At 43.3% G+C, this 22,165-nt stretch overlaps 1 protein-coding gene across 1 annotated transcript; it reads left to right on the forward strand.

Annotated features, from left to right (window-relative positions):
- Positions 1–294: 294 nt before the first annotated feature.
- LOC118636161 (nuclear RNA export factor 2-like) lies at positions 295–7,609 on the forward strand. Its single transcript, XM_036271187.1, has 18 exons — positions 295–452; positions 686–839; positions 1,597–1,680; positions 1,791–1,895; positions 2,007–2,087; positions 2,205–2,274; positions 2,421–2,509; positions 2,627–2,734; positions 2,899–3,008; positions 4,825–4,861; positions 5,343–5,411; positions 5,492–5,547; positions 5,691–5,798; positions 5,925–5,983; positions 6,089–6,204; positions 6,299–6,341; positions 6,903–6,975; positions 7,438–7,609. Exons 1-18 carry the CDS (start codon positions 421–423, stop codon positions 7,607–7,609), a joined length of 1,566 nt encoding a protein of 521 aa, XP_036127080.1. The 5' UTR covers positions 295–420.
- Positions 7,610–22,165: the final 14,556 nt, after the last annotated feature.

Below are 22,165 nucleotides of genomic sequence, written 5' to 3' on the forward strand. Positions count from 1 at the left end.
AGAAAGAGCTGTTTCTTAAACTCAAAGGCATTTCAGACTGGGCAAGAGAAAGCTCACTCTGGATAATTTCAAGTAGACTATTGTTGCTGGCAAAGCAGGAGAGAGGAGGACAGTTTAGGAAGCTGTTACCTCTTTTCCACTTGACATACAGCTTGTAATACACTGGCAAAGGAAGCACTTTGTTGCCCTTTCATGGTGTTAGCCTAAGACGTACTACATGGAAAGTGGGGAGAGACGTGATTGAAACTTGTATTTTTGTTCCCTGTTTCAGAAGACAATGATGAATGTAGCTCAACTCAAGGAAAGAAAAAAGATTGGAGTTCTTTCCGAGGTAATTTTGGCAAGAGGACCCGTCGTTATCAGCATGGTGGATATGAGCCTCAGTCTTCACACCCCCATAAGGATGATGGAAATGGGGAGATGAGGGGAGTCCAGAAGTACCAAGTAAGACAGTAAGTGACTAGGCAGCCTGGTTTGCATGTAGCAGCCCATGGGACTGCCCATAAAACTCTCTTCACTCTCCATGGTTTTCTTTTTCTTCTCTCACTGGAAAACTGAAGAATGCTAGAAGTGAAATCATGATTGAGCAATCTTAAATGTAGTCCTGGTGTCAGAGACACAAGGGTGTATAGAAGACTTTCTTAGCATTTATGGCCACCCCTTTTTTCTCTGCTTCCTCCTGCAGCACTCCCTATACCAAGGGACATGACAAGAGGAGAGTGCAATGGTATAACAAAGGACATCTCCATGTTACTCTGTGCAGTGACAGAAAACATCTCAGGAGAGAAAAGGGGGAGAACACCCAAGATCGAACCCTGGGGAGTTGGTTCAAGATCACAGTGAGTGTCCTGAAAAAAATGTATGGAGTGTGGAGGAGAGAAAGGTCAGGTGGACTGTGTTGGTCTCATGTAGATACACAGACATTTTGCTGGGGACTGTGTACAGTCTGTCCTTGTTATTACTTACTCATCTAAGGGAAAATTCAGAGAAGCAGTATAAGGAATCAGGCTGATTGTATGGAAAGTAGAGGAAGCTGTCTAAAGTGAAAGGTGGAACTATTGCCAGGGAAATAGAGAGCAAGGCCACACTGGATATCTCAGTTTGGCTCAAGCTGAGTGTGTGAGATGGGGGATCAAATCTCTGGAAAACAACTCGGATGGGCAAGCAGTGTCTCATACAGAATCTCCTGGAACTTTGTACAAGGAAGAAAATGTCTAACACCTTAAGTTGATTATGAGGAAGAGAGCTCTGAATGGAGAGAGAATGGATTTAAGAACTCCTTATTTGGCACAAACATGAGAAATCATGCCAGTGGTTCCTGGCAGTTTTTTGTTTGGTTGGTTGGTTGTTTTCATTAATTTATTTTTGTTACAAATGTTTCTCCTTTTTCCTCCATTGACACCCTCCTCCCAATCCCCCCCGTCAGCCCTATCCCCAGCATTGTTGTCTATGACCACTGATTACGCATAGTGGTCCCTTGTTTAGAAACCCTTCAGAGCTCAGTAGAACGTAGGAACAGAACACTGTGTTGGATCTGTTTTGCATGCTTAGTTTCACGTTGTTTCTCCTCTCCTCATTTCTTTTTTTGACCCTTAGATTCCCTATGGAAGAAAGTATGACAAGACATGGCTAATGGATACCATCCAGAGCCATTGCAGTGTCCCCTTCACTCCAGTGGATGTAAGGGAGGATGGTGAAGCCACATGAGGGGGCACAGGGAAGGGGGAGAGTCATGGCTCAGCTGGGGACATTGACCTCTGACACTATTGCTGTTGCTTCAATCCCTGTAGTTTCACTATGTGCAAAACAGGGCCAGATTCTTTGTTCAGGACACTAGTGCTGCCTCTGCCTTGAAGAATGTCAGCTACAAGATTTGTGATGAGGAGAACCAAAAGGTGTGTGTCGAGGTCATTATCTCTACTCAGTCCTGGGGCAGGACAGGCAGGACTGGTCACTTCCTATAAGGCTACAGTTGCTGGTACTTACCCCACCTCTTCTTCATGCAGATAGTTATCTTTACCAGTACTTCTGCTGTACCCTACTCTGTGCAGGATAAACTGAAGCCAGAAGAAATGGAGCAGCTAAAGGTAATGCAGACTCAAGGCACATATGTGCCCACTCTCGGACCCACCTGTTCCTCCTCCAGCCCCAACCTCCCAGTCACCACCACAGCCTCAGGGCTCTCTCTTCATTTCCCTGTGTAGCTGGCCATGGACAAACGATATGATGTGTCCCACAAAGCTCTTGACCTTCATAAGCTTCGCTTTGACCCAGGTACAACCAACACTAGTATTTCTAGGTCAAGGAGAAGACAGAGGGTTCGGCCTGGGAAGTAGATTAGGGGTGGTAATGATGGAGGGGTTGGTGCTACTGTTGGACCCCTGGCAGCCTGATGATTGCCTATTCTTGCCTCCTTGAAGGCTTTGCACACCTTGATATTGAAATAATCCTGAATCGGAGAAACTGCATGACAGCCACCCTGCAGATCATCGAAAAGAATTTCCCTGAGGTGAGGCCTTAGACCCAGTGCTGATGTTATGGTAGGGGTGGAACAGATGGGATGGAAGGCAGATTTGTCTCTGAGGTCCTAGATCGTAATCATTACTCTAACTTTTCTTCCCTGAAGCTGTTGTCCTTGAATTTGCACAACAACAGACTGTACCAGCTAGATGGCCTGTCTGATATTATACAGATGGCCCCCACAGTCAAGATCCTGAACCTCTCCAAAAATGAGGTGAGAAGAGGGATAGATCAAACTTGAGTTGAGAGTGAATGGTGGTGATTATAAAGTGATCATGGCAGGCAAGCAAATATACTTGGGGGGGTACTGTGGGTGCAGGGCCTTGGATGTCTCTCTGCACCCTGGACTATTTTTCATTTTTCCCCCATATTTCTCAGCTGAAATCCTCTTGGGAGTTGGGCAAGATCAAAGGCCTGAAGCTCGAAGAGCTGTGGCTGAAAGATAACCCCTTGTGCTGCACCTTCCCAGACCAATCTACGTACATCAGGTCAGTGTGAACCCCTCTCACCCTTCCTGGGGACCTTTGACTCCTGGGAGCCAGAACTACCCCTGACAGTGCCCCACCACAGCAGGTGGCAGCCCTGGTTCTCTGGGAGGATCACAGGCCCCACCTTCTCTTCTCTGTCCCTCACCTGTTCTTAGAGGTCTCTATCCTTCCTCTGACCTGCTCATCTGTTGTCGTGATCTGGGGTCTTGTTCCTGACTCTGCATCTGGTTTTCTCTGTCATTTCCACCCAAGAATGTGCTTCAGAATGCAGGGTTCCCCCTCCCCATCACTAGGACTAGTAGGGTTGAGCCTCGGGGCAGATAACTGCTGATCTGGGCTGAGAAATGTCCTCTACCACTACTCATACTGAGATAGCCCTTTCTTCTACTGAGATGATAGACTATCCCTAAGATCTAGGAGGAACCTTCTTTCCCTTGCTTCTAAAGGGTTTACTCTCAAATCTCAAGTTGGCATGAAGACTTTCCCAACCCATGCCAATGCCCCAGGCCCCAGCTGGCTGTCATTATGATATCCGTTTCTTTGGTGCAATACCAGGGATGTGCCATCCTTGCTAGAATCCAGGGTTCTCTGAGTCAGGGCCAGAAGTGAGCCACTGCCAGTGAGCAGAGGGCCTCTCGAGGCAACAATGGAAAGCTGAGGGCAGAGAGGGTTGGGAGATAGAAGGACAGTCCTTTCAGGTGCACTGCCCCTCCCTCCACACATCACATCACCTGCCAGGTCCTTCAGAGGAGCCCTGGGTAGCCTAAAACAGGTAGGATTCCTCTGGAAAGGAACCAACTAAGGCAGGCAGTAGTGCACAGGGGCTATGAGGAGAGAAGGTGGTGATCCTAAGAGGGGGCCACAGACCCCCAACACCAAGCTCAGCTGGGGCATGATGCTTAGTCCTTCTGAGGAAGGTCCCCTGATCCCGTGGCTGTTGTGTTCCCCAGGCCCAGTTCAGATTGAGCTCCCACAGGTGACAAAGGCACAACCAGAATCCCATGGCCCTGAGGCCAACAGGTCCATGTTTTTGATTCCTACCTCGGGTCCCAGGCCAGCCAGGGGTAGATGATGGAAACGGCTACCATATCCCCTTTCTTCTCTCCTTTTACTGATCTCACCCTCACAGCCAGGGAAGAACTTATTTCCCTTCCCTTTTCTTCCTGTTTCTCCTTAGTCTCTACTCTTCTATGTCTTCACAATCTCCACTCCTATCTTCACTCTCTTTCTGTTTTCATCTTCCTCCCTTACCCTCTGTGCCTCCTAATACCCCCCTCCCTCACCTCCCTGACCCAGCCTCCTGGTCCATTCCTGAGACATGTCCTTTTCCTAGCAGGACACTGGACCCCCAGTGAGGTGTCATAGCCCTGGGCCCCTACCCCATTCTCTCTTCCCCTTGGAACCATCAATGGAGGCCTGGAGGGAGGAAGGGAGGCAGCGAGGAAGAAGCAGCCCTGGAGTCTGGGATGCAAATGCTGTGTCTTATGGCACTGGAGAACGAATCAAGGCCCTCTAGGCGGGAGCTAACCAGGAGGGAGGAGAGGGAGGGAGGAGAGGGAGGGAGGGAGGGAGGAAGGGAGGGAATATGAATGTGGAGGGCTATGAGCACATTGCATTTCAGAGATCCCATATGGCAGATGGTCAGTGCTCAGCAGGGAAGTGGACCCAGAAGCCTTAAAATCAGAAACTGAGGGGGCCAAAGGGGCTCCTGGGTGGGCATAACACTATCTCTGTTCAGGCCATCAGTGTTTTAAGTAAGTGTGAGCATTGCAACCCATACTGTCAACCACTTCTTTCTGTTTTTGAATTCGGACAGAGCCATCAGGAAATGTTTCCCCAAGTTGTTACGCTTGGTAAGTGCCTGCATTCATTATCACCTCTTATTAACTTGACAACTTCCATACTTGCCCTCAGCCCTTTGTGTCTTGCCTAGATTACATGTGTGCATTAGACCCTTATCCATTTTGGGGAACATGGACTTCTGGAAAAGATTTGAATATGAATAATCTCTGGAAAAATGTACACAGAGAGAGACAGGCAGAAAGAGAGACAGGGAAGAGAGCGTGGGAGGAAAGGAGAGAGAGAGAGAGAGAAACACATGCGTGCGTGCACATGCATGTGAACACACACACATACACACACTGTGTATAACACAGTAGAGACTTGCAGGACCCTAACCCTCATGATGCACCCAGTGGAATCTTCCCCATGGAATTTCCTGGGGCCTTTCACTCCTCAGCTCTGACCTTCACTGTCTCCTGGGCCCATCCTTTCCCCTAGTCATCCAGAACCACCTCCCTGGTCTGCATGGCTAACTTTTCTTCCCTTCTCCAGGATGGCCAGGATTTACCCCCACCAACTACTGTTGACATTGACAGATCCTACATAAGCAAGCCCTTAAAGGTGAGGAAGAAAGATCAGCATTTGGGCTAATGTAGGGGAGGCTTCATCAGCCACATGGTCTCAAATGTCTTTGATTCCAGGAAAGTTGTAAAGGATCTGATGTTCTGAAGACTCGAATCCTGCAATTTCTGCAGCAGTAAGTACTCCAGGGACCATGAGGAATGGAGGGGGAGGGGCCAGGGACAGTCTGGACCAACCAAGCACATGTCTGCTCCTGAGACTTTTCAAGTCCCCTTTGAGGTACAGTCTATAGAGACAGTCTTTATTGTCCTCTCACAGATACTACTTGATCTATGACTCTGGAGACAGACAGAGTCTCCTTGGTGCTTATCATGATGAAGCCTGCTTCTCCCTGACCCTTCCTTTCATGCAAAATGACCCAGACCCGTGAGTATCACAGTTCAGACTCTGATTCTGGGTTGTGTGTCTCCCCAGCAGAAACCGGCCACCTCGTGGAAACACCCACACTGGCCAGTCTTCCACATCCTTTTCTTTTCTTTTCTTTTCTCCTAGAAGCAGCTTGTATGAGTACTTCAGAGATAACAGGAATATGAAGAACCTCAAGGACCCCAGTGCGTGTGGGATGAGGAATATTGGGCCAGAAATGGGGGTGTGAAGGGGTCAGTCATAGGGCTCAGGGAGAAGCAACCCCGACCTTTGCCATTCTTTCCCCACAGACCTGCGTTTTAATCTGCTGAAATGTACGAAATATGACATTGTGAGCTCCCTCTGTGTGTTTCCCCAAACTCAGCATGACCTCAACTCCTTCCTGGTGGACATGTTGTTCCATTCGGTGAGCAACCACTTCTTCCTCCAGGTAGACCTTAAAGCAACAGGTGCATGGGAGGTGTGGTTGGTAACTCAGCACCTTTGCTCTTCCCTTTCAGGAAAGCCTGTTCTTCTTCTGTGTCAATGGGGTGTTCAGGGAAGGTGAGTGTGTGTAGAGTCCCCTTCCCACATGCCCCACATCTCCTCTCCCTGGCTGGGCTCCCTCTCAGAACACTCTCAGCTTCCCTGATCCCTTCCTTTTTCTTACTATTCACTTTGTGTTCTCCTGCCTCCAGTCTTCCTCCAAACCCTCCTGGTCAGACCTGCATTCATGCCTGTCAGCCCCACATAGCTGGGACTTTGGGGGAAATAGGTGTGGGATTTGATGGCTGTAATCCCAGATCCTGACTATGCAAACTTGGGCCCATTATCTCAACTCTCATTTTTCTCATTTGTAAAATGAGACTAATAATAGCCATCTTTTGGGTGGCTGCAAATAATGAATAAAATGAAATGAGTAGTTGTCTCTGGGCCTGGCACATAGTAGGGTCCATGTCAGCGAGAGCAGATTGCTCTTATTTTTCCCTACCCATGCCCAACACCCTCACCACCAGTGAACACCTGTCCCCTTGGCATGAATATTAACACCAACCCTGACTGGGGAAAGCTGTGTGAGTGTGTGAAGCATGTGGGACTCCAAGGGGTTATTGTTTGTTGTTTAAGGGGAAGGAATGTCTCAGGGTGCTTTTCGTGCCTTCACCCGGACCTTCATTGCCACTCCTGGCAGCAATTCCAGGTGAGTGATGTGCACCTGGAGGGAACATGCAGTCCCGCCTGGACTGAGGGCTGTGAGAATGTGACAGTGTGTGTCCTCAGAATACTGAAAGTGTTCCAGGTTCCTTTTAGGTCCTTTTTTGACACCAGCATTCACTAGTTAATACCTGATTGAAATTACATGATCTCCAGGATACTATGTCGTCCTTAAAATGGGATTAGACTGTGTTCTCCCTGGGTTTAACAGAGTATATGCAATGGAGTCAGAGGTAGAAATCTAGTGAAGCTGGATTCTTTCTGGGGTTGGGGTCTGTGAGAGGGGCAGAGCCACCAGGCAAGGAATCTGGGCGGGCGGGGGAGGGGTGGGCAAGTACACGTGGTATATGGGAGGAATCTGGTTGATGATTGGTGGTGGAAGTAGGATCATTGTTGACGGTGTAGGGTTCTTTATCCATCACTTGTTTGAGGGCTAATTTTTCTCCAGTATATTCATCGTGAATGACGAGCTGTTTGTGAGGGATGCCACACCCATTGAGACTCAGAGTGCGTTTTCAACCCAAGTGCCCACACCCTCCACCAGCACTGGGCCCGTGGTCTCTCAGGAGCAGCAGGAAATGGTGCGGGTTTCATTCAACCTGTCTCAGATGAACCTCTAGTGGTCTCAGAAGTGAGTGCTGGGTGTGCATGGGGAAAGAACAAAGTTGGGAGGGTTGAATGGTGGGAACCCACAGGTAATTATTTTAGATCTATTTATTTTTCTAAAAAAAGTTCACATGTGAAAAATACCTTCGCCCTAGCCAGTTTGGCTCAGCGGTTAGAGTGTTGGTCCGTGGACCAGAGACTCCCAGGTTCATTTGCCGCTAAGGGAATGTACCTCGGCTGCAGTTTGTCCCCAGCCCCAGTTGGGGTCATGTGGGTGGCGACCACTCAATGTGTGTCTCTCACATTGATGTTTCTCTCTCTCTCTTCCTTCCTCTCTCCCTCCCGCTCTATCTGAAGATAAATGCAAAAATGTCCTTGGGTGAGGATAAAAAATACTTAAATTTATGCTAATACATTGAATGGTATTATAAAACCCAGTTTTCCTACTGTGCATACTGTTTTGAAACTTCTCTTGTTTATTATTAGCACCAGCCTAGTTTTCTCCCAGTATAGGTTCAGCTACCTTATTCCCACTAAATCTGTATATTGAACAATTGAATTCCAGTAGGCCATAAGCTATTATTGATAGATGTTAGTCTTTTCATTGCTTTTTCAGCATTACTTACAGTGCCAGTTGGTAATTCTGGTGCATGCATCTTAGTAAACTTGGAGGCTTTTTTCTGTAGCCTTGATTTAGCACTGACATTGTGTGGTCAAAGTGTCTCCACTTTGGTCCTAAGGGAGGTCATCTGTCCTCGCCCATCACATGTGCTTTTAGTAAAATGAAGAGATGATAACAGAACTCAAAATTATTTACTCAGTAAAAAGTGAACTCTGGGAATCAGGTCCCCAAGTGTTCAGCAAGGTAGCCTGGGGATGAATCTCAGTGCTCCTTGCTCTGCTGTCTTTCCAATGCTCTCTTGACTTTCTCTAGATGAAGGGCATGATCCAAGAGGAAGCCTTCATGCAGTGATGGAGCATCTTGTAAACGAAGCCTTGGGAAGGAGCCCTTAGGTGTTCTCATTTTTATCTTCCTCATCGCATTTGTTACATTGTTCTTCCAACCTGAGGCCACATCCATGATTAAGGTTGGAACCTGACTGGCCAGGAAGCCAAAGTTCATCTTGAAGCCTGCAATTTGTTCTGTACTGTTCCCCCTCATGATACTGGTTTGTTTTCATATTAAAGAGTTACATTGCACATTGTATGTTTTGTGTCTTGGATTGCTCTTTCCCTGTCCCAACCATAAGCCAATGGGGCCAGGACCAGAAGGTCCAGTGTTCCCCTTCATGCATGGCAGCCTCTAGCATTTATATCAGGCCTTCACAGTGCTTGAAAATTATAGAGAAGGGACTCCATTTCTGGACTACCTTAAAACACAAGCTTTGCTGTCTGTACCCTGATAGCCTTCTAGCCACCATGTCAGAGTAACTCACAAGCTGTGACACTCACTTCTATAAACAAACTTAGCATCTTTATCAAGTAGAGTACCATATTTATTGTAGTATTTACAAATTCTGTAATAATTTCACTGGTCTAAAACCATGCTAACCTTTTTATTAGCTTCTTGACTTGTTTCTAAAGTGTCACTGACAACGTTTTTGAGTGTTGTGTACCTGACTCTAATTTTTCCCACCAATCAGGTGTTATTTTTTAAACTTTTAAATTCTGAAATATTTATTGATTTATCAGAAGTTTCAAAAATTGTGCATGCAGGTCATGTATACCCTCCACTCACCTCTTCCCAATGATAACACATTGCATTACTAGAGAATGATATCAAACCAGGAAACAGCTCTTGGTACAGTCCACAGAGCTTACTGAGATTTCACCAGATTTACATGCACTCGTTTCTGTACACTGTTACCATGAAGTAGATTCTGTAACTGTCACTGAAAGCGGGATACAAAACTGTTCTCTCGTCACAACATTGCTAGTCTTTATACCAGAGCCCAGCTTCTCCTGGGTTCCACATCCCTAACCTCTTTCAAACACTCTTTTTTTTTTTGGCATGTGCCCCTAGTGGGAAACAAACCCAGGACTTTCTGGTCTGCAGGCCAATGCTCCAACTGCTGAGCCAAACCAGCCAGGGCCAAACACTCTTATAATTTTAAAAATCTTGTATAAATGGAATCCTCTAGTGTGTAAACTTCTGGAATGGATTTCTTTCACTCAGCATAACTCCCCTGAGAGCCATCCAAGTTAAATGTATAAAGTAAAGTCTCTTCTGTTTTATTGCTGAGTAGGGTGCCATGGTATGTATGTACCCTGGCTTGTTTATTCACCTGTTGAAGGCTATCTGGGCTGATTTCACTTTTTAAGTATTATGAATAAAACTGTTAGGAACATTCATGTACAGGTTTTTGTGTGAACACAAATTTTCATTTCTCTAGGTAAACTGCCTTTGTGCGATTGGTGTATAATATGGTAGCTGCATGTTTAGTTTTGAAAGAAACTTCCAAATTGCTTTGCAGAGTGCCTGTACCATTTAACATTCACATTAACAATGTATAAGTGACTCTGTCTATCTGTAGTTTTGCCTGCATTTGGTGATGTCCATAATTTTTAGCCATTTTGATAGGTGCTTTTAATGTTTCTTTGTGTTTTTAATTTAAATTTCTGTGATGGCTAAATATGTTGAATATATTGTCAAGTGCCTAGTCACCAAAAGTTAATTGTCAGGTCATGTCACTGCCCATGCTCTAATTGGATTAAGTTCCTGGTGGAGCTCTGGGGATCTGTGTTCACTCAGGCTAACAAGCAGAGTAAGAGAATGTGAGACTATTGAGACTCACTTTTCTTAGCTGGGAGGGCAGAAGTGGGGCTGAAGCAACTTAATGCATCTTGAATTAGGATGGATCCCAGACGTGGCACAGGACTAACAGGTGGGGGAATCTCTGGTTCCATCTGTGGGGACCTCGGTAGAGAAGAAAAAGAAGGGAGATGTGTGCTGTGGGAAAAACAGTGCAAGGAGCAAGATGTGGGGGAAATATCTTCTAAGTGATGGCAGATTAATCATTCCCATCTAGCTCCATAGGATCCAGGAAACGATTCTAGACCTGTTAGTTTCAACACAAGACATCCATTAGAGTCTCTTCTAATGTCCAGACTCAACCAATTCAACCAGATCTTTAGGAGTGGGTCCAATCATCAGTATACTTAACATTCCTCAGTTGATTCCAATTAGCTGCCAAAATTGAAACCCATCATGGAAACTGTATTAATTTTCTGGGTCTACCATGACAAGATAGCACAGACTGAGTGGCTTACATAACAGACATTTAATTCTCATTGTTCTGGAGCCTGGAAGTCCCAGATCCAGGTGTTTAGCAGTTTTTTTTTTCCTTCTCAGGCCTCTCCTTGGCTTGCAGATGGCCGCCTTCTTATGCCTTCTTCACATGGTCATCCCTCTGTATATAGGCACTCCTGTATCTGTCAGTGTATCCTAGACTCCTCTTATAAGGACACTAATCAGAGGTGAATAGGGTCCACTCCAATGGCCTCCTTTTAACTTAATCACCTCTTTAAAGGCCCTTTCTGCAAACAGTCACATTCTGAAGTACTGCAGGTTAGAGCTTCAACATGAATTTGTGTGGGACAAAATTCAGTTCATGTGCCATGGTATGAGAAACACCTTGGTCTGAGAAATGCAGCTCTCTTTTGCCTGCTTTCCTGGAACTGCCACACAACACTTCTGCAATCACCTAATTGGGCAGAAGCTGTTCATGTACCCATACCTAGCTGCCAAGGAGGCTACGAATGAAGAATGTTACTGGGAACATCACTGTCCCAAATAAATTTGGGATTCTCTTCTTAAGAAGGAAGGAGAGCCTGGCCGGTGTGGCTCAGTTGGTTGAGCATTGTCCCATGCACTAGGAGGTCACTGGTTATATTCCTAGTCAGGGTACATGCTCGGGTTGCAGGCTAAATTCCCAGTAAGGAGCATCAGCATGCAGGTGGCAGCCAATGGCTTGATATTTCTGTCTCACTGATGTTTCTCTATCCCCTCCCTTTCTGTCTCTGAAATCAATAAAAATGTTTACAAAAGCAGGAAGGAGAATTAATATAGAATATATGCTACACTTTTACACCTAACATAGCTAGAAGCACGCCCTCAACTATAGTGTCCTCTCTACCCAATTTTCCATCCACAATTTTCATGCATACAAACAATACTAATGCTTTAGTGACACCCCAACTGGCACCAACATCCTCCCAAATACCCTGCTCTGGACTATGCCTGGCTTGTCACAACTTAGTATACATATGTTTAAACTATGTCATTCATTCACTCGTGCATTCATTCACATTCTTATTGGATACTAATGATATGAGAGGCAGTGATAGACACTGGAGATAAAGCAGAGAACCTGACAGACATGATCCTGGTTCTTACCGAGCTTACGTTTGAGAAGAGTTTATACACTCTAGAGTTAGGTGTTAGTAAGAAAATATTTGGGGGAAATGTGATGCAGAATGCCTAGGGTGGGGAGGGCAGGAAAGGGTTTCTGAAGAAGTAATTTTAATCTGATACTCAACTAGCAAGAAGAAGCCAGCAGTGGGGAGATCCAGGAGCTGAGCACTCTAGGCAGAGAAAAACCTCAAGAAGGATCCCAAGCCAAGGTATGAACAAGCTCGGCATGTTTAGGAAGCAGGCTGGATGCCAGTGTGCATCGGAAGCACCTTGTTAGGTAATGAGGTTAGAGTGTTAGGAGGGGCCAGATGAAAAAAGGTCAACTCTGGGTTTTGTTCTGATTAAGGTGGAGCCACTGGCCTTTAAGAAAGAAAGGGTGCCCGGCCATTGTGGCTCAGTGATTGAGCATTAACTGATGCCCCAAGAGGTCTCTGGTTCAATTCCCAGTCAGGGCACATGCCCAGGTTATGGGCCTGATCTCCAGTGCAGGTGCATGCGGGAGGCGGCTGATTGATGTTCTCTCTCATCAATGTTTCTATCTTTCTCTTCCTCTCCTTTCCTCTCTCTCTAGTATCAATAAAGAAAAAAAAAACATTTTAGAAAGAAAGGAATATTATTGTAATCTACTCTATAAATGTTCACTCTAGGTGACTTCCTTGGAGAAGAGATTGAAATAGAGCAACAGTAGGAGCAAGGAGACGAGTTAGGAGTCTACCACAGACATGAGTGTGAGAGGTTACAGTGGTGTGGAGCAGGCTCTTACCAATGGAAGGGGTGAGAGCGGCTTGAAATGAGATAAACCCTGGAAGTACTGAACTCGCTGACAAAGTCTGTATTTGTGGTGAGCAATAGGAAGGAATCAAGTGTGTCTCTTGAAATGTGGATCTTTGCTACTGGTTTAGGGTGGCTTGATTAGATGACGAAGTGAATGGAGAACTAGCTTGGGTCAATGCCAAGAAACTGACAGTGTGTTTTACTCATGTGTGTGAAGCCTATGAAAAATCTTGGTGGGGCCATGTGGTTGGATACATAACTCTGGAGCTGCTGAGAATATTCTTGGATACAGCAAAAACAAAACAAAACAAATAAACAAAGAAAACCCCAACTGTACAACTTAACAGAATATTTTAATTGAAAAAGACACATAGGAGTGGATCACAGCTCTAGATTCTGGAAGGGATACAGTCTTTTTATAATCAGCTTTACTAAGCTATAATTTATGTTTTATATAATGCATATATTTTAGGTCAATAATTCGAAAAGTTTTGATGAATGCATTTATACATACAACCACTACAGTCAACATTTGTTATGTTCTCAACATAATATTGTTATGAAACTTTCCAGATTCCTGTCAAATTTCTTCATGAAGCTCATAATGTTGTTAGAGAAAAAGAAATGCATACACATGAGTTAAAGGAAGATACAAGGAAATTAAGGATAAATTTCAATGGGCTCAAACAATGGAACAGTTCTTGGAGATTTGGGCTTTGTGAGGATATCCATTGGGAAATGACTAGTTCTAATGAAAATATATTTGGGACAGGATGCCTGCCATCAACACAGAAGGTCAAGTGAGAAGTCAGACCAGGGAACCACAAAACTTTCTAGTCCCAAACTATTTTACAAATCTGAAATGCCTGTACCTATGCACGACTTGGGATTATCTTTGGAAGATGAACAAAGTGCACATACATTTCCTTGGAGAGATGTCTGGGATATGTACAAAGCCAACACTCCACTAACATATGCCCATGGATGGTGTCATTTATAAGTTTGCTGGCTACTGACTCATTAGAGGACAGGGAACTCTGGGATAAACGGGGAACTAGCAAACATGTACTCGAGAGCCTGTCGGTTTCTCTAAATATTTTTTTGACTCAAGGAGAGAGATACATTCTTCCTGTAAGGTATCTTAAATCATTCACTTCATGGTGGAGAGCCCCATCAGAAAATATGTAACATTGGTTTTAATCCAGGGGAAAAGAGAATTTTCTTGGCAGCATGAATTCATCTACAGATTGGGGGAAACCCTAGCAACTGGTTGTTGAGGGTTTACACAAAGTCCTTAGGATGATATATTTTTATGACTGTGTTTATCCATATTGATGAGATAAACAAAGTACAAAGTGGCCATGTGTGAGAGATGGAGGCTATGTCTGGGCATAGCAGAAAGAGCCTTGACTTATCTAGGTGGATATAACTTTGCTGCTGTTGAATTGCCAACGTTTCAAAAACGGAAATTAGAGAGATTCCAAATTACGGTGGAGTGAATGGAAGATACACAGACCATCTCCCAGGGTCAAACTGGATTTACAACTAAAACACAGACAAATCAATGGGAAAAGGCAACAGAAAACCAGTTTGCGAGGACCATATAACCAGGGACACTGAGTCGATCCTGGTAGGATTGTGAAGGCACAAGACGGGGGCTGGGAGCCCACCTTCGGCAGCTACGCAGCGGCCTTAGCTGTGAGCACTGCCCTGGGGTTAAACTCCCAAGTGGCTCCACAGTGAAGAGCCGGGACAGAGGCTAAAATAGCCACAGCCAGTCACCTTGGGCTCCAGCAGAGGGAGGGCAGACTGGACTGGAACTATGTGGGGACACTCAGGATTTGGAGGGCGCTCAGAGCTTTTGCTGAGTTGCAGCCAGGCAGGACGGTATCCATATTGCTTCTTCCCAGGACTCTGGGGAGAGGCAGCAGCCCTTCCCTCAAAGATTCAACCCCACCCTGTGGGCCATTGAAATGCAAATGGAGGCTTATTAACAACCAGCATCTGCCCCACCCTGAGGAAATCCCTTACACAGAGCATCTGAGGGAGTTTTTCAATCAACTAACAACCCAAAACTCTTCAAATAACCTGGACTGCTAGCCTCCAGGAAAAAACCTAGAGGAAAACAGTACCACTCCTGGGCTAGCAACTCTAATCAGGAAAGTAAGACTTGACAGTGGTGTTTAACGTGAGTCCTCCCTCGCTCATCTAAACCCATGAGAGGGAGCCACAAACAGCAGAACACCAATACCCACAGGGAAAACTTGGCAGGTTCCAAAGCCCACTGTGTTAGCCAAAATTGTGAAACACAAAAACAAAAGCCAAATGTAAGAAAAAGAGACCTCCACAAAGATGACATCAATGTGCAGCAGTTACGCAAGTTAACAGAACAGGAAATCAGAGCAATGATTTTGAGGAAGCTAAACAGCATGACTAACGACATGGAGATGCTGAAAATGAACCAATTGGAAATTAAAAACCACCAAGAAGAGATTAAGAGTGACATTTCAGAAATAAAGAACACATTGGAAGGTCTAACCAGCAGAGTAGAAGAAGCTGAGGACTGGATCTATGTGGGGACACTCAGGATTTGGAGGGTGCTGAGAGCTTTTGCTGAGTTGCAGCCAGGCAGGACGGTGTCCATATAGGACGGTGTCCATATTGCTTCTTCCCAGGACTCTAGGGAGAGGCAGCAGCCCCTCCCTCAAAGATTCAACCCCACCCTGTGGACCACTGAAATGCAAATGGAGGCTTATTAACAACCAGCATCTGCCCCACCCTCAGGAAATCCCTTACACAGAGCAGTGAATTAGAAGACAGGGTAGAAAAAAATCAACCAATCAGAAAACCAAAAGGAAAAAACAATTAAAAAACAAGAAGACAGCTTAAGAGATCTGTGGGACAACTGGAAACATAATAATATTCCCATCATAGGAGTCCCCTAAGAAGAAGAAAATGAGCAAGGTTTCGAACATATGTTCAAAGAAATAGTGACAGAAAACTTCCCTAATTTGGTGAAGGAAGAAGGCATTCAAGTTCAAGAAGTACAGAGAGCCCAAGTAAGAACAACCCAAACAGGCCCACACCAAGACACATAGTAATTAAAACGCCAAAAATTAAAGACAAAGAGAGAATTCTAAAAGCAGCAAGAGAAAAGCAACAGGTTACCTACAAAGGAAACCCCTAAGGCTCTCAGCTAACTTCTCATAAGAAACACTACAGGCCAGAAGGGAATGGCATGAAGTAATCAAGGTCATGAAAAACAAGGATCTGAATCCAAGACTACTCTACCAAGCAAGGCAATCATTCAAAATAGAAGGTCAAATAAAGAGCTTCCCAGACAGAAAAGGGCTAAGGGAATACATTAGCACCAAACCAGCAGTGCAAGAAATGTTAAAAGGACTGCTGTAATTAGTAGATGAAAAGAGAAGAAAAAGATAACAAAACTAAATAAAAATGGCAATAAATAAGTACATATCAATAATCACCTTAAATGTAAATGGACTGAATGCTTCCATAAAAAGACACAGAGCAACTGATTGGATAAGAAAGCATGACTCATCTATATGTTGTTTACAAGAGACCCACCTCACGACAAAAGACTCACATGGGTTGAAAGGAAAGGGATGAAAAAAAAATTTCCAAGCAAACGGAAAACAAAAAAAGTTGGGGTAGCAATATTCATATCTGATAAAATAGATTTCAAAATGAAGATGTTAACTAGAGACAAAGAAGGCCACTACATAATATTAAAAGGATCTATCTAACAGGAAGATATAACTTTGATAAACATATATGCACCCAATATAGGAGCACCAAAATATGTTAAAAATCTTCTGGAGGACTTTAAAGGAGAAATCAACAGCAATACAATCATAGCAGGGGACTTCAACACCCCCTTGACAGAACTGGATAGATCCTCTAGACAAAAAAATTAGCAAGGAAACACAGACTCTAAATAAAGCACTAGACCAAATGGATTTAATAGATATCTACAGAGAATTACATCCCAAAACTACAGAATTCACATTTTTCTCAAGTGCACATGGGACACTCTCAAAGATAGACCACATAACAGGACACAAATTAAATCTCTACAAGTTCAAGAAGATTGAAATCATATCAAGCATCTTCTCAGATCACAATGGCATGAAACTAGAAATCAATTGCAACAAGAACATGCAAAGACATTTTAACACTTGGAGGCTAAATAGCATGTTATGAAACAATGCATGGGTTACCGAGGAGATCAAGGAAGAAACTAAAAACTTCCTGGAAACCAATGAAAATGAACACAAAACAACACAAAATCTATGGGATGCAGGAAAAGCAGTTCTGAGAGGGTAGTTCATAGCACTACAGGCGTACCTCAAGTAACAAGAAAAATTTCTAATTGACTGTCTAACCTCACAACTTAAAGAATTAGAAAGCAAACAAAAAGAAAACCCCGGAGCAAGTAGAAGGAAGGAAATAGTAAAGATCAGAGCAGAAATAAATGATATAGAAACCAAAAAACAATTCAAAGTATCAATGAAACAAACAGCTGTTTTTTTCAAAAAGATAAACAAGATTGATGGACACTTACCTAGACTCACCAAGAAACAAAGGAGAACCCAAACACACAAAATCAGAAATGAAAGAGAACAACTGACAGAAATACAAAAGATTGTTAACAGCTACTATGAACAATTATGTGGCAACAAATTTGACAATCTAAGGGAAATGGACAAATTTCTAGAAACACACAGTCTCCCAAAACTGGACCAGGAAGAGATAGAAAACTTGAACAGACCAATAACAAATAAGAAAATTGAACAGGTAATAAAGACTCTCCCAACAAACAAAGCCCAGGCCCAGATGGCTTCACGGGGCAGTTTTACCGAACATTCAAAGAAGAACTAACACCCCTTCTCCTCAAACTATTTCAAAAAATTCAAGAAGCAGGAAGACTTCCAAACTCGTTTTGTGAGGCCAGCATAATCCCAATTCCAAAACCAGAAAAAGACGCTAGAAAAAAAGAAACTACAGACCAATATCCCTGATGAACATAGATGCTGAAATCCTGAACAAAATACTAGCAAATCGGATCCAGCAATACATCAAAAAATGTATTCAACATGACAAAGTGTGATTCATCCAAGGGATGAATGGCTGGTACAATATTCGCAAATCAATAAATGTGACACACCACATAAACAAAATGAAGAATAAAAACCATGTGATCATATCAATAAACGCTGAAAAAGCATTCCACAAAATCCAGCATCCATTTCTGACAAACATGCTCAGCAATGTGGGAATAGAGGGATCATATCTCGACATAATAAAGGCCATATATAAAAGACCTACAGCCAACATCATACTCAATGGGCAGAAACTAAAAACATTTCCATTAAGAACAGAAACAAGACAGGGATGTCCACTTTCACCACTCTTATTTAACATTGTACTGGAAGGCTTAGCCACAGCAATCAGACAGGAAGAAAAAATAAAAGGGATCCAAATTGGAAAGGAGGAAGTGAAACTGTCATTAATTGCAGATGACATGATATTATACATAGAAAACCCTAAAGACTCCATCAAAAATCTACTAGACTTAATAAATTAATATGGCAAAGTAGCAGGATACAAAATTAACATCAGAAATTGAGGACATTCTTAAATGTCAATGAACTCACAGAAAGAGAATCTGAAAAAACAATTCCATTTACCATCGTGGAAAGAAAATTAAGATACCTAGGAATAAACTCAACCAAAGAAGTAAAGGACCTATTCACAGAAAACTACAGGACATTGAAAAAAGCAATAGGAGAAGATATAAAAACGTGCAAGCACATACATTTTTCATGAATTGGAAGAATAAACATCATTAAAATGTACATACTACCCAAAGCAATCTATAGATTCAATGCAATCCTCATCAAAATACCAATGACATATTTCACAGAACTAGAACAAATACTTCAAAAATTTATATGGAACCAAAAAAGACCCCAAATAGCCACAGCAATTTTGAAAAAGAAGGACAAAGTAAGTGGGATCACAATAGCAGATATCATGTTATACTACAAAGCGACTGTGATCAAAACAGCTTGGTACTGGCACAAGAACAGGCATATAGACCATTGGAACAGAATAGAGAACCCAGAAATGGACCCAAGGCAATATGCTTAATTAATATTTGACAAAGGTGGCAAGAGCATACAGTGGAGTAAAGACAGCCTGTTAAATAAATGGTGTTGGGAAAATTGGACAGCTACATGCAAAAAAATGAAACTAGACCATCAACTTACACCCTTCACTAGAATAAACTCAAAATGAATCAAAGACTTCATTGTGACTCCTGAATCTATAAAAATCCTAGAAGAATCGGTAGGCAACAAAATTTCAGACATCATATGCAGCAGAATTTTCACTGACACATCACCTAAGGCAACAGAAACAAAGGAGAAAATGAACACATGGTCTACATCAAACTCAAAAGCTTCTGCACAGCAAAAGACACAACCTTCAAAATGGAAAGGCAACCCACTGTATGGGAGAACATCATTGCCAATGATACATCAGATAAGGGGTTAATTTCAATAATATATAGAGTATTCATACAACTCAACAGAAGGAAGGCAAAGAACCCAATTAAAAAATGGGCAGAGGAGCTGAATAGACACCTCTCCAAACAGGACATACAAATGGCCAAGAGACATATGAAGAAATGCTCAACATCACTAATCATCAGAGATATGCAAATTATAACAGCAATGAAGTATCACCTCACACCGTTCAGAATGGCCGCCATCAACAATTCATCAAACAAGTGTTGGCAAGGGTGTGAAGAAAAGGGGACTCTAGTGCACTGCTGGTGCGAATGCAGAGTGGTGCAGCCACTATGGAAAACAATATGATGTTACCTTAAAAAATTAAAAATTGAACTCCCATTTGATCCAGTGATCCCGCTTCTAGGAATATATCCTAAGAAGCTTGAAACACCAATCAGAAAGAATATATGTACCCCCATGTTCATAGCAGCACTATTTACAATAGCTAAGATCTGGAAACAGCCCAAGTGTCCATCTGTAGACTAATAGATAAAAAAGCTGTGGTACATACACAATGGAGTACTATGCATCTGTAAGAAAGAAAGATCTCTTATCCTTTGAGATGACATGGAGGGACCTGGAAAGTATTATCCTAAGTGAAACAAGCCAAGCAGAAAAAGACAAATACCACATGATCTCACTTATATATGGAATATAATGAATATAACAGTGTGAGGAATAGGGTAGAGCCAGAAACACGGAAGTAGGGTACAGACTGACAACCCTCAGAAGAGGGGATGGTGGGGGTTGGAAAGAGATAAACCACAGAACTTATATGCATGTATGCATAACCAATGGACATGGAGAACAAAGCTGAGGACGGGTGGGGGGGATGGTGCAGAAGGTGTCAATGCCGTAAAAAAGGAGAAACATCTGTAACAAAAATAAAATAAAAATATTTTTAAAGTAAAAAAAAAAACAACAACAAATAAAAACTCAGAGATTAATTAATAGATTGGGCCTTTTTCACCCTGATAAGGTCATGCTTTTGAGAAGAATGTACACATATTCCAGGTCATTGTTTCCCTAGAGGGCCTCGGCCATGACCTTCGTCTGAGAGCATACAGAATGTTTGACTCACTGTCCGGAGGTTCCCTGAAAACATCGTATCAGATGAAGAAACCTGCTGTGCAGCAACAAGGCTTGGAAATGAACCCATAATCATTTAATCCAGTGGCCATATGGCATGTTATATCACCTAGAAGCCGCTGCCTAATAGAGGATTGGAATGGACTGCTGAAATCCCAGGTGACTTTCTGTCCATAGGCAATATTTTAGTAGCATTACAAGTCATCCTCTAGGACTCAGTATACACCATGAGTAAAAGACTTTTGTATGCTTCTGATTCCCAAAGGGAATGATACATGGGTTTGAGAAACAAGGGGTATAAGCATGAGTGACCACATGTGCTATCATTCCATTTCCTCTGGTTGAAAAAATTGGGGTGCATGGTTTCTAGAACTCCGGGATATTGAATTATAAGCTACAACAGCCACTTTTGCACTTTATGGTCCTCAACCATCCTTCCGAAAGAAGAGACAGCATCCTGGCAGAGGTAATGGACTCTGACCATCAGGAGAGTGTAGGGATGATATTACACATTGAGGACAGGGAGAAAAAATGTTTGGCTCCAGATTGATCCTTTGAGTGCTTTTTGGTACAGCTCTGTCAAGATGTGACAGAAAAAGGACAAGGGAGAAATTCACTCCAGGTAGGTTAAGGTGACCAGGAATGCGAGTCAAGATAATGCCACTCATAGTCTATTACTGCCATTAGACTTAGGAGAGGAAGATGAGGGAAAATCAAATGGGTAGTGAAAGAAGGTGATGAGTATTAGTTGTGGCTGCAAGACCAGCAGTGGCACTATGGGCTGGTAATTGTCATCGTCTAAGTTTCCTGCAGTAATACAGACCCCCGGGATCCTAGAGAATGCACTCCCTAGACATATGTGGAGAAGTGGATCCAATCAGAGCAAAGGGTAGACTGTGATGAACACAGAGTCATGCTGCTTAGATGTCCCCTTCAAGGAAGGACTAGTTGCCTACCCCTCTGGCATTGACATCAGCAGATAGCCTTTATCTGTCAGTGGTCTCAGGGGTAACCTCTGCTGCAGAGAGCTGTCTTGTCCATAGTCATGCCCTCCCTCTGGTGTTTTTCATTGATGGAGGTAGTGTATAAAGGCCCAGTCACTTAGGCCAAGTGCTTGGCAAATCTGTTCGCACATCATAGCTCTACAACTCCACATAGGTTGGGCAAAGTTATCGCTAGGACTGCATCAAAGACTGGCTTTTACTTTGGCCAAAGCCTACTTGTCCCTCCTGCATTCTACAGGTGTTCACCCCTATGGAACTCTGTAATATACTTCCATCATACTATATTTGATCCCAGAGACCACCTTGGGACCTGCACTAGTTCTTCTAAATGAGGACTTGCTTATTTGTCTTCTTTGTTCTGCTATATCCCCATGATCCAGAAGAGTGTACAATTGTACAACCACTTTGAAGAACAGTGTGGGAGTTTTTGAAAAGTTAACCTTATATCTACCATATAATCTATCCCTTCCAGTCCTAGATAATTATTGAAGAGAAATGAAAGCATATGCTCACCCAAAGTCTTGTACATGAGTTTGGTAGCAGCTTTCTTCATAATAGCTTCAAACTGGAAACAACTAAAATCTACCACTTGGTGAATGGGAAAACAAATTATTGTAGAGTGCTACTCAGTAATAAAAGGAAAAGACTATTGATACACTTAACAACATGGATGAACCTCAAAATATTATGCAG

The sequence above is a fragment of the Molossus molossus genome, unplaced genomic scaffold, assembly GCF_014108415.1.
Source record: "Molossus molossus isolate mMolMol1 unplaced genomic scaffold, mMolMol1.p scaffold_m16_p_2, whole genome shotgun sequence".
Classification (NCBI taxonomy): domain Eukaryota; kingdom Metazoa; phylum Chordata; class Mammalia; order Chiroptera; family Molossidae; genus Molossus; species Molossus molossus.